At 46.9% G+C, this 12,013-nt stretch overlaps 1 protein-coding gene across 1 annotated transcript in view; it reads left to right on the forward strand.

Moving 5' to 3' along the window:
* Positions 1 to 12,013, forward strand: part of LOC119423343 (Na(+)/H(+) exchange regulatory cofactor NHE-RF1) — a 112,599-nt gene that overhangs the window by 65,230 nt on the left and 35,356 nt on the right. Inside the window, exon 4 of the mRNA XM_037690720.1 lies at positions 7,051 to 7,091. Coding sequence (XP_037546648.1) covers positions 7,051 to 7,091 — 41 coding nt within the window. The remainder of the gene's footprint in view (positions 1 to 7,050; positions 7,092 to 12,013) is intronic.

Consider the following 12,013-nt stretch of genomic DNA (forward strand, 5'->3'; position numbering starts at 1 on the left):
CTGTCAAGGAAATAACAGAATGGGCTCAGGAATACTTCCAGAAAGCACTGTCAGTGAACACAATCCACCATGTCTTCTGCTGTTGCCAGCTGAAACTCTACAGTGCAAAGAGGAAGCCGTTTCTAAGCAAGCTCCACAAGCTCAGACGTTTGCATTGGGCCAGGGGTCATTTAAAATGGAGTGTGGCAAAATAGAAGACTGTTCTGTGGTCAGATGTCTCACGATTTGAAGTTCTTTATGGAAGATTGGGATGCCATGTCAGAGGACAAGGATAGCCCAAGTTGTTATCAACGCTCCGTTCAGAAGCCTGCATCACTGATGGTATGGGGTTGCATGAGCGCTTGTGGCGTGGGCAGCTTGCATGTCTGGAAAGGCACTATTAATGCAGAGAACTATTTTCAGGTTCTAAAACAACATATGCTCCCATCTAGACATCTCTTTCAGGGAAGACCCTGCATTTTTCAACACAATAATGCCAAACCACATTCTGCAGCAATCACAACATCATGGCTACGTAGGAGAAGGATCCGGGTACTGAAATGGCCAGCCTGCAGTCCAGATCTTTCACCTATAGAAAACATTTGGCGCATCATAAAGAGGAAGGTGCGACAAAGAAGGCCCAAGACGATTGAACAGTTAGAAGTCCGTATTAGACATGAATGGGAGAGCATTCCTATTTCTAAACTTGAAAAACTGGTCTCCTCTGTCCCCAGATGTCTGTTGAGTGTTGTAAGAAGAATGGGGATGCCACACAGTGGTAAAAAATGGACTTGTCCCAACTTTTTTGAGATTTGTTGATGACATGAAATTTGGAAACAACAGATTTTTCCCTTAAAATGATACATTCTCTCAGTTTAAACTTTTGATCTGTGATTTGTGTTCTAGAGTTGCATTTGGGCCCAAAAAAATCTGATTCGACCCGGCTCCAGCCCGCAGTCATCTTTTCCGAACCCTCCCAACCCGACAAATTAACAGTAATCACTGTGGCTAACAGCTAACAAACTTTTCATCGTAACATGTCCGCTACGTGGAAGTATTTTACATTAGAAACACCACAAAACAAAACAGCAACGTGCAATGTCTACAGAGCCATAGCACCACATTAAACCGCGGTAAAGTTAGTTTTACGTTGGACATTCGAGCTCCATGGCTTCAGCGGGGCGCTACTCTTTGCTCATCCCAAAACAGGCAACTCAACCTCGGCCAGCCGCGTCCAATCTGCCCCGTTCAGTCTGACAGTCTGTGAGGAGGGGCAGACTCAACGCGCCTAACCGAAATCATGCTACCTGCTTCGCATTGAAGAAGACATCGATGAAGCCCTGGAGCTCGAATGTTTACAGAGAAGTTGATAAACTTCATCGTAATTAATGACAAACCGCTATCAGTTGTAGAAAACAAAGGATTTCACAGCTTGATACTTGTAGCCAAGATATAGTTTACCCTACAGGAGATATTTATCAGTACAACAGTATCCATCCATCCATCCATTTTCTTCCGCTTATCCGGGGTCGGGTCGCGGGGGTAGCAGCCTAAGTAGGGAGGCCCAGACTTCCCTCTCCCCAGCCACTTGGGCCAGCTCTTCCGGGGGAATCCTGAGGCGTTCCCAGGCCAGCCGAGAAACATAGTCCCTCCAGCGTGTCCTGGGTCTTCCTCTGGGCCTCCTTCCGGTGGGACGTGTCCGAAACACCTCACCAGGGAGGCGTCCAGAAGGCATCCTAAACAGATGCCCAAGCCACCTCAACTGGCTCCTCTCGACGTGGAGAAGCAGCGGCTCTACTCCGAGTCCCTCCCAGATGATCGAGCTTCTCACCCTGTCTCTAAGGGAGAGCCCAGACACCCTGCGGAGAAAACTCATTTCGGCCGCTTGTATCCGAGATCTCATTCTTTCGGTCACAACCCAAAGCTCGTGACCATAGATGAGGGTGGGAACGTAGATCGATCGGTAAATTGAGAGCTTCGCCTTTTGACTCAGCTCTCTCTTCACCACGACAGACCTGTACAGTACCCGCTTCACTGCAGACGCTGCACCTATCCGCCTATCTATCTCACGCTCCATTTTTCCCTCATTCGTGAACAAGACCCCAAGATACTTGAACTCCTCCACTTGGGGTAGGACCTCCTCCCTGACCTGGAGAGGGCACTCTACCCTTTTCCGGCTCAAGACCATGGCCTCGGATTTGGAGGAACTGATCTTCATCCCGGCCTCATCGCATTCGGCTGCGAACCGCTCCAGCGAAAGCTGTAGATCATGATCTGATGAAGCCAATAAGACCACATCATCTGCAAAAAGCAGAGACGCAATCCTAAGGCCACCAAAACGGATCCCCTCAACACCTTGGCTGCGCCTAGAAATTCTGTCCATAAAAGTTATGAACAGAATCGGTGACAAAGGGCAACCTTGGCGGAGTCCAACTCTCACAGGGAACAAGCCCTTCTTACTGCCGGCGATGCGGACCAGGCTCTGACACCGGTCATACAGGGACCTAACAGCCCGTATCAAAGGGCCCGGTACCCCATACTCCCAGAGTACCCCCCACAAGGCCCCCACAGGGCCCCCACAGGGCCCCCCGAGGGACGCGGTCGAACGCCTTCTCCAAGTCCACAAAGCACATGTAGACTGGTTGGGCAAACTCCCACGCACCCTCCAGGACCCTGCTGAGAGTGTAGAGCTGGTCCAGTGTTCCACGGCCAGGACGAAAACCGCACTGTTCCTCCTGAATCCGAGGTTCGACTATCTGACGGACCCTCCTCTCCAGAACCCCCGAATAGACCTTACCAGGGAGGCTTAAGAGCGTGATTCCCCTGTAGTTGGAACGCACTCTACGGTCCCCCTTTTTGAATAGGGGGAATCCATAGAATCCTTAACATAAATACTGTTTTTAATGACTAAACTCATTATTTAGCACATTTAAGTATGTTATAGTGCAGCGCGACGTGTGTGCCTACCTCGACAGGCTCGTTCAATAAACAGCGATATTAGAACTGGATCCGACTGTGTCTCTTCCAACACAGATGTCGGTCACAGCACCTGGAATCTGACGTAGATTAACTACGAGATTAAAAATATATTCCATCAGTCGTAGTTCAGAAAGCACTGTGTCCGCCGCCATGTTGATAAAAATATGTACTCTGTTCGCGCATGCGTGTGTGCATGTGGTTTAACACAAAGCCTCAGCCGGAGATGTTTACTTTTTCAGCGGGCGGTCAGCCAAAAACCTCCACAATGGAAGGTGGGTTCAGAAACATCTGGATTCAAAGAGATGGGCCACTGGTGTCGTGTAAATGAACAGCAGAACCGCAGAGAGAAAGGTGCAAATTCACTCAAAATACGCACCGTGTAAATGGCCCCATAGTCATTTTTAACTAACATATTTGTATTGCTGTGCATGGCTAGCTTAGTGCTACATCTGTGCCGGCAGTTGTCGATGGGGGGCACGGTAGGCAGGGCACTCGTTTCTGTTTCTGTTGACAGGGCAGGGTGCCCTGCTTGTATAATGGCAGGGGAAACACGGGGTCCGGGTTAGTTACTTCTCCTCCTCCACCAATCAGCATTGGCTCTCCTCAGGGATGTGTGTTGAGCCCCCTCCTGTTTACTCTGCTCACGTATGATTGGGCAGCTACCCATACAGGCTGTCACATTGTAAAGTTTGCAGATGATACAGCGGTGATGCGATGCAACACAAACGATGAGTTCAGCTATAGTGTTCATGCGTGCTCATCTGCTCACACAGACTCATGCTCATGTTCGTGCTGCTGTTTGACGTAATGTTTTTATGCTATTAGTGCTTAGTGAGACAAAGTGCAGCCCAAATATCCTTTATGATGAGTATAATATATGGAAACAATGTTCCCTCGCCCGGATGTGGGTCACCGGTGCCCCACTCTGGAGCCAGGCCTAGTGGCCGGGCTTTTACCCATGGAACCCGGCCGGGCACAGCCCGAATAGGCGACATGGGTCCCCCTTCTCATGGGCTCACCACCTGTGGGAGGGGCCAAAGGGATCGGGTGCAATGTGAGATGGGTGGTGGCCGAGGGAGGGGACCCTGGCAGTCTGATCCTCGGCTACAGAAGCTGGCTATTGGGACGTAGAATGTCACCTCTCTGGTGGGGAAGGAGCCTGAGCTGGTGTGTGAGGTTGAGAGATTCCAGCTAGAAATAGCCGAACTCACCTCAACGCATGGCTCTGGCTCTGGAACCAGTTTCCTTGAGAGGGGTTGGACACTTCCACTCTAGAGTTGCCCCTGGCGAGAGGCGCCAAGCAGGAGTGGGCATACTTGTTGCCCCCCCATCTTGGTTCCTGTACGTTGGGGTTCACCGCAGTGAACGAGAGCGTAGCCTCCCTCCTCCTACGTATGAGGGGTTGGGTTCTGACTGTTGTTTGTGCTTATGCGCCAAACAACAGCTCAAATTACCCACTCTTTTTGGTGTCCTTGGAGGGAGTACTGGAGAGTGCACCTCCTGGGGACTTCCTTGGTCTACTGGGGGACTTCAATGCTCACGAGGGCAATAAAAGTGAGACCTGGAGGGGTGTGGTTGGGAGGAATGGCCCCCCTGATCTGAATCCGAGGGGTGTTCTGTTGTTGGACATCTGTGCTCGTCATGGATTGTCCATAATGAACACCATGTTCAAGCATAAGGGTATGCCACCAACACTATTTATAGTAGAGGTGGTGTGCTGCTGACCTCAACTCGGGATGTCATGGGTCGGTGGGCAGAATACTTTAAAGACCTCAATCCCACTGGTATGTCTTCCACTGAGGAAACAGAGCCTGGGGACTCTGGGTCGGGCTCTCCAATCTCTGGTGCTGAGGTTACCGAGGTGGTTAAAAAGCTCCTCAGTGGCAGGGCCCCAGGGGTGGATGAGATTCGCCCAGAGTTCCTTAAGGCTCTGGATGCTGTGGGGTTGTGTTGGCTTTCGCAACTCTGCAATATTGCATGGACATCGGGGGCAGTTCCCCTTGATTGGCAGACTGGGGTGGTGGTCTCCCTATTCAAAAAGGGAGACCTTAGAGCGTGTTCCAACTACATGGGGATCGTGCTCTTAAGCCTCCCTAGTTTGGTCTATTCAGGGGTTCTGGAGAGGAGGGTCCATCGGATAGTCGAACCTTAGATTCAGGAGGAGCAGTGCGGTTTTCGTCCTAGTCGTGGAACACTGGACCAGCTCTACACCCTCAGCAGGGTCCTGGAGGGTGTGTGGGAGTTTGTCCAACAAGTCTACATGTGCTTTGTGGACTTGGAGAAGGCATTCGACCGCGTTCCTCGAGAAGCCCTGTGGGGGTATTCTGGGAGTATGGGGTACCAGGCCCTTTGATATGGGCTGTTAGGTCCCTGTACGACCAGTGTCAGAGCTTGGTCCGCATTGCCGGCAGTAAGTCGGGCTTGTTCCCAGTGAGAGTTGGACTCTGCCAAGGTTGCCCTTTGTCACCGATTCTGTTCATAACTTTTATGGACAGAATTTCTAGGTGCAGCCAAGGTGTTGAGGGGATTTGTTTTGGTGGCTTTTAGGATCGCTTCTCTGTTTTTTGTAGATGATGTGGTCCTATTGGCTTCATCAGGTCATGACCTACAGCTTTCGCTGGAGCGGTTTGCAGCAGAGTGTGACGCGACCGGGATGAGGATCAGTTCCTCCAAATCCGAGGCCATGGTCTTGAGCTGGAAAAGGGTAGAGTACCCTCTCCGGGTCAGGGAGGAGGTCCTGCCCCAAGTGGAGGAGTTTAAGTATCTCGGGGTCTTGTTCACGAATGAGGGAAAAATGGAGCGTGAGATCGAAAGGCGGATAGATGCAGCGTCAGGAGTGAAGCTGGCGCTGTACCGGTCTGTCGTGGTGAAGAGAGAGCTGAGTCAAAAAGCGAAGCTCTCAATTTACCGATCGATCTACATTCCTACCCTCATCTATGGTGATGAGCTTTGGGTTGTGACCGAAAGAACGAGATCTCAGATACAATCGGCCGAAATGAGTTTTCTCCGCAGGGTGTCTGGGCTCCCTTAGAGATAGGGTGAGAAGCTTGATCATCCGGGAGGGACTCAGAGTAGAGCTATTGCTTCTCCACATTGAGGGGAGTCAACTGAGGTGGCTCGAGCATCTGGTTAGGATGCCTCCTGGATGCCTCCCTGGTGAGGTGTTCCGGGCACGTCCCACCGGGAAGAGACCCAGAGAAAGACCCAGGACACACTGGAGGGACTATATTTCTCGGCTGGCCTGGGAACGCCTTGGGATTCTCCTGGAGGAGCTGGCCCAAGTGGCTGGGGAGAGGGAAGTCTGGGCCTCCCTACTTCGACCCAACTTCAGATAAGCAGAAGATGGATGGATGGATGGATGGATGGATGGATGGATGGATGGATGGATTTTTAGTTTGTTTTTCTTAGTTCATATCTTAGATCTTATTACTGTTTTTCTTTTACATTTTATTGTTGGATGTAACTAGGACCCTGTGTACAAAATTTTGCTCCACCACATGTACCACATGTGGTGCCAATGACAATAAAGACTCTCTGACTCTTAGATAGTCCACCACTCCCCCCAGCATATGGTTTGAGTTCTTGTGAATATGTTGAAAATTGTTAACCACCCTTTAAGCGGATTAACAAGGGATTCCAATTTTATTTTCTCAATTTCAGGTTGGATAAATGTTCATACACACTCAACATTAAGCCTGCTTTGTTTTAAATAAAGGTATGACTGAGATTCATCCTATTAGCACATAGCTGCAGGAGACTGCAGTCAATGTGAGACCTTGGTGCCTGACGCGTCTGAACTGCTGCTACACAAATCATTAAACATGACCAAAGGACGTCCTTCTGACTGCAGCTTTTATCTTATAATGCAACATCATAAAAACAGGCTTATTTAAAGTAACCACCTCCCCACCACCACCGCCACCATGGACTGATTTGATCTGCTCCTTATTTAGATGTTTTGAAAACTGAATAAAGTGTCTCACGAAAGGGTCTCACCCGCAGCACATTATTGAAATAATTGGCAGTGTATTAATATAAATGTAAATGTTTGTGTAAATGATCATCTTAGTGTGCTTCTCTTACTCCTTGCAGGAGTGCTTCCTGAGGCTGCATCAGAGAGAGCTGAGGATGAGGTGAGGAGCAGCTTCATCGTCATGTTTCAGAAAGTTACTTACCTACTGTCAGCTTTGTCAGTATTAATGTTTACATTACAGAAAATTACTGAAGGGACTCATTATGCTCACATCAGCTTCAGAGTCTGAAATACATCAAACACACTACTAAAAGTATTAAGATGCTTTCAAAACATGAAAGAAGCTAAATGCTTCTTTAAAGTATATAGTAAGTAGTATATTTCAATTCAGTTCGTTTTATTTACATGGTGCCAAATCACAAACTTGTCTCAATGCACTTTACAGGAACATTCACATACATAAAAAAGCCAATTAGTAAAGTTCTGTATCTAAGGAGGCCAGCAGACAAGATGAATCTTGGCTTTGTTGCAGTCTCCCATCCTGAGCAAGCACAGTGACAACAATGGAAAGGAAAAACTCCCTTTTAAAAGGAAGAAACCTCCAGCAGAACCAGGCTCAGGACAAGCGGCCATCTGCTTTGACCGGCTGGGTTGAGAGGACAGGAAGGAGAGACAGACGAACACAGAATGGTAGTTCCAGATATAGGTCCAGGTTCACCTGAAAGACCAAAAAAAAACAAGTTAAAATGGAAAAAAATTACAAATAAAAAACAGGTTGAGCAGAGTAAGTAAAGACAGTAGCAGAGTGAAAAAGTGTGGTCAGTTTGTCCTCCAGCAGTCTAAGTCTATAGCAGCATAACTAAGGGACAGCTCAGAAAACCCAAGCCGACCCTAACTATAGGATTTAGCAAAAAGGAAAGTCTTAAGCCTAGTTTTAAAACTGAATAATGTGTCAGCCTCACGGACAGAGACTGGGAGTTGGTTCCACAAGAGAGGACCCTGATAACTGAAAGCTCTGCCTACCATTCTGTTTTTGTAAACTCTAGGAACCACAAGTAAACCTGCAGTCTGAGAGCGAAGTGTTCCGTTAGGAAAATATGGAACAATAAGATCTGTAATATAAGATGGCTCCAGCCAGGTTGTTGAGAGTTTTGTAGGTTAGAAGTAGGATTTTGAATTCTATTCTGGGAGCCATTGGAGAGAAACTAAAACTGGAGAATCCAAAAAAGTTCAATCTGGTCCTCTGGACATTCAAAAAAAACAAAACAAAGCAAAACAACAAAAAAATGTAGAAACGTTTTGTCTCTCATCTGAGAGACTTCCTCAGTCTGAGGTGCTGTATTCAGCTCAGTCTCTTAAATAGCACCTTCTCAGAGTGGATCAACCTGTTTTGTTGCTGACAACCAAATCCAGCTGATCACATGCTCAAGAAGGACCATCAGCCTAACAATGGATCATTAGCACACTGATGGCTGTTTACTATTCACAGAGGGCTGAGTGATACTAGCAATCACAGCATTGTAAGAGGGGGACAATTGAACACGGAGGCCTCCACCCCTGTTTAACGATGGACAGTTTCTTTTCACAAAGATGGCCTCCTTTACTCCTCTCTCAAACCATCGTTCCTCTCTGTCCAGGATGTGAACATCTTCATCCTTGAAAGAGTGACCGCTGGCCTGGAGATGAGTGTAGACCGCAGAGTCCTGGCCTGATGATGTTGATCTTCTGTGCTGGGCCATCCTTTTGGCCAGTGGCTGTTTAGTTTCCCCGATGTAAGACTGATCACAGCCCTCCTGACACTGAACAGCATACACAACATTACTCTGTTTGTGCCGGTGGACTGGATCTTTGGGATGAACCAGTCTTTGCCATAATGTATTTTGGGGTTTAAAAGCCACTGGGACGTTATGTTTAGAAAATAAACATCTCAGTTTCTCTGATACTCCCTCAACATATGGAATGACCACTGGTCTGGGTCTGGGTTCCTCCTTTTCACCTGTTGGCTGACTGGAGTCCTGTTTGGGTTTCTTCTCTGCTTTCAGGAAGGCCCAGTTAGGATATCCACATTGCTCTAGAGCCTGTCTTTTGTGGGATTTCTCCTTCTGCCTGGCTCCTGAGCTAGTGGCGACGCTGTCTGCTCTGTGATACAGAGTCCTGATGACTCCTAACTTGTGCTCCAAAGGGTGATGGGAGTCAAACTGCAAATACTGGTCTGTGTGGGTGGGTTTGCGATACACCTCAGTTTGCAAATGTCCTCTATCAGAGACTGAGACCTCACAGTCCAAGAAAGCCAACTTGCCATTTTTTTCATCTTCTCATGTGAACTTGATGTATTTATCCACAGAGTTGATGTGGTCAGTAAAATGTTGGACTTCCTGAGATTTAATTTTAACCCAGGTGTCGTCAACATACCAGAACCAATGACTTGGTGGTGTCCCTGAAAAGTCAAGTCAAGTCAGATTTATTTATAGAGCACATTTAAAACAGAAACTGTTACCAAAGTGCTTAACAAAAATATCACATCATCAGATAAAAAGTAGCAAAATATATTTACATCACATGGAATAAAAATATAAAACCAAAAACAATTAGAAACAATGAAATACTAAATCAGATCACGTTGTGTCAAAAGTCAAGGAAATAATAACAAAAAGCATAAACTCAGTCAGAAACAATGAAATACTAAATCAGATCTGATGACCTTGTGTTAAATAGGAATAATAACAAAAGGATAAACAGAATCAGCATCAATGAAAAACCAGATCTAAAGCTGATCACCCTGTGTTAAATGTCAATGAGTATATATGTGTTTTTAGGAGAGATTTAAAGGCAGAGACTGAGGTGGCCTGTCGAATGTTGATGGGCAGATTGTTCCAAAGTTTAGGGCCCACGATGAGAACGCTCGATCTCCTCTGAGCTTCAGCCTGGTTTTTGGTACGGCCAAAAGCAGCTGGTCTGATGATCTCAAAGCCCGAGAAGGAGTATAAGGATGAAGAAGGTCGGAGAGGTATGATGGTGCAAGGCCGTTAACGCACTTAAATGTCAGCAGGAGAATTTTAAAACCAACTCTGACACGTACAGGAAGCCAGTGAAGAGAGGACAGAACCGGAGTAATGTGCTCAAACCTGTGAGTTCCTGTTAGTAGCCGAGCTGCAGCATTTTGTACGAGCTGGAGACGTGAGAGTGAAGCCTGACTAACCCCAACATAAAGCGAGTTACAGTAGTCCAGCCGGGTTGTAATAAATGCATGGACTACTTTTTCAAGGTCAGATCTGGACAGAACGGACTTAAGCTTTGCTATCTGCCTTAGCTGAAAGAAGCTTTTTTGTAGAATAGAGTTGATCTGTTTATTAAACTTAAAGTCTGAGTCTAACACTACCCCGAGATTGGTAACCGACTGCTTTAGATGAGGCTGAAGGGAGTGCAGGTTTACAGGATCAGTGACAGTGATAGAGCTTGGGTTAAACACAATGACCTCAGTCTTCTGATCATTAAAACTCAAGAAGTTTGCAGCCATCCAAGTCTTGATGTCATCAAGACATTTTAGCAAAGGGTGGATGAAAAGGGCATCAAGGCTCTCTTTTCTACCTCCTCCATGTACAGATTGGCAACAATAGGAGAAACCGGAGACCCCATAGCACACCCATGTTTCTGCCTATAATATTGCTCCCCATATGTGAAGTAGGTTGACTGCAGGCACAGTTTCAAGAGATGACACAGTTGTTCTGTGGAAAGCGTGGTCCTGCTGCTCAGTGTGGTGTCTGATTTTAATATTAAACGGACCACCTCTACTGCATCATCAACAGGAATGCACGTAAAGAGTGATGTGTTATCAAAAGAGACCATTGTTTCATCAGTCTCCATGATGACATCCCTCACCTTATCCACAAAGTCCATGGTGTTCTGTATGTGGTGTTCTGAGCTGCCAACTAAAGGGATGAGTACAGACGCCAGATATTTGGAAACATTGTAAGTGACAGAGTTAATCATGCTAACGATTGGTCTTAAAGGTACACCTTGTTTGTGGATTTTAGGTAAACCATACAGACTAGGTGTGGCCTCCCTGGGTACAGTTTGTGGTACAGAAAACGGTAATTGGGATTATTCTGGTTAGAGATTCATGAGTCTTAACAGCCTCAGGGTAGAAGCTGTTCCTCAGTCTAGTGGTTCTACACTTAATGCTTCTCAACCTCCTTCCTGAGGGAAGTGGGGCAAAAAGTGTGTGTGCTGGGTGAGTGAGGTCCTTCATGATGCAGTTAGCCCTCTTCCTGCATCTGGAGGTGTAGATGTCTGTGATGGTGGGGAGGCTGACTCCAACAGACTTCTGTGCAGCCTTCACCACTCTCTGCAAAGCTTTTCTTTCTGCAGCTGTGCAGCCTCCATGCCACACGTTGATGCTGGAGCACAGGATGCTCTCCACTGCACACCTGTAGAAGAAGGTGAGGACTGAGCTTCCCAGTCCAGCTCGTCTCAGCCGCCTGAGGAAATAGAGTCTCTGATGAGCTTTCTTGATCAGGCTGGTGGTGTTGTTGCTCCAGTCATTCATGTGTACACCCAAGTACTTGTAGCTGGAGACCACTTCCACCGCAGATCCTCTTATGTTCAGGGGGGTGTAGATGTTTTTGTTCCTTCTGAAGTCCAGAATCATCAACAATGACAGATGACAGATCAAAAGTTTAATCTGAGTAAATGTAACATTTTAAAGGAAAAATATGTTGATTCAAAATTTCACAGTGTCAACAAATCCCCAAAAAGTTGGGACAAGTAGCAATAAGTGGCTGGCAAAAGGAAATTGAGCATATAACGAACAGCTGGAAGACCAATTAACACTAATTAGGTCAATTGACAACATGATTGGGTGTAAAAAGAGCTTCTCAGAGTGTCAGTGTCTCTCAGAAGCCAAGATGGTAAGAGGATCACCAATTCCACCATTGTTGCGCAGAAAGATAGTCCAGCAATACCAGAGTGGTGTTACCCAGCGTAAAATAGCAAAAACTTTTAAGTTATCATCATCAACTGCGCATAACATCATCAAAAGATTCAGAGAATCTGGAACAATCGCTGTGCGTAAGGGTCAAGGCC

This window comes from Nematolebias whitei, chromosome 17 (genome assembly GCF_014905685.2).
Source record: "Nematolebias whitei isolate Nwh7 chromosome 17, NemWhi1, whole genome shotgun sequence".
In the NCBI taxonomy this organism is placed as follows: Eukaryota; Metazoa; Chordata; class Actinopteri; order Cyprinodontiformes; family Rivulidae; genus Nematolebias; species Nematolebias whitei.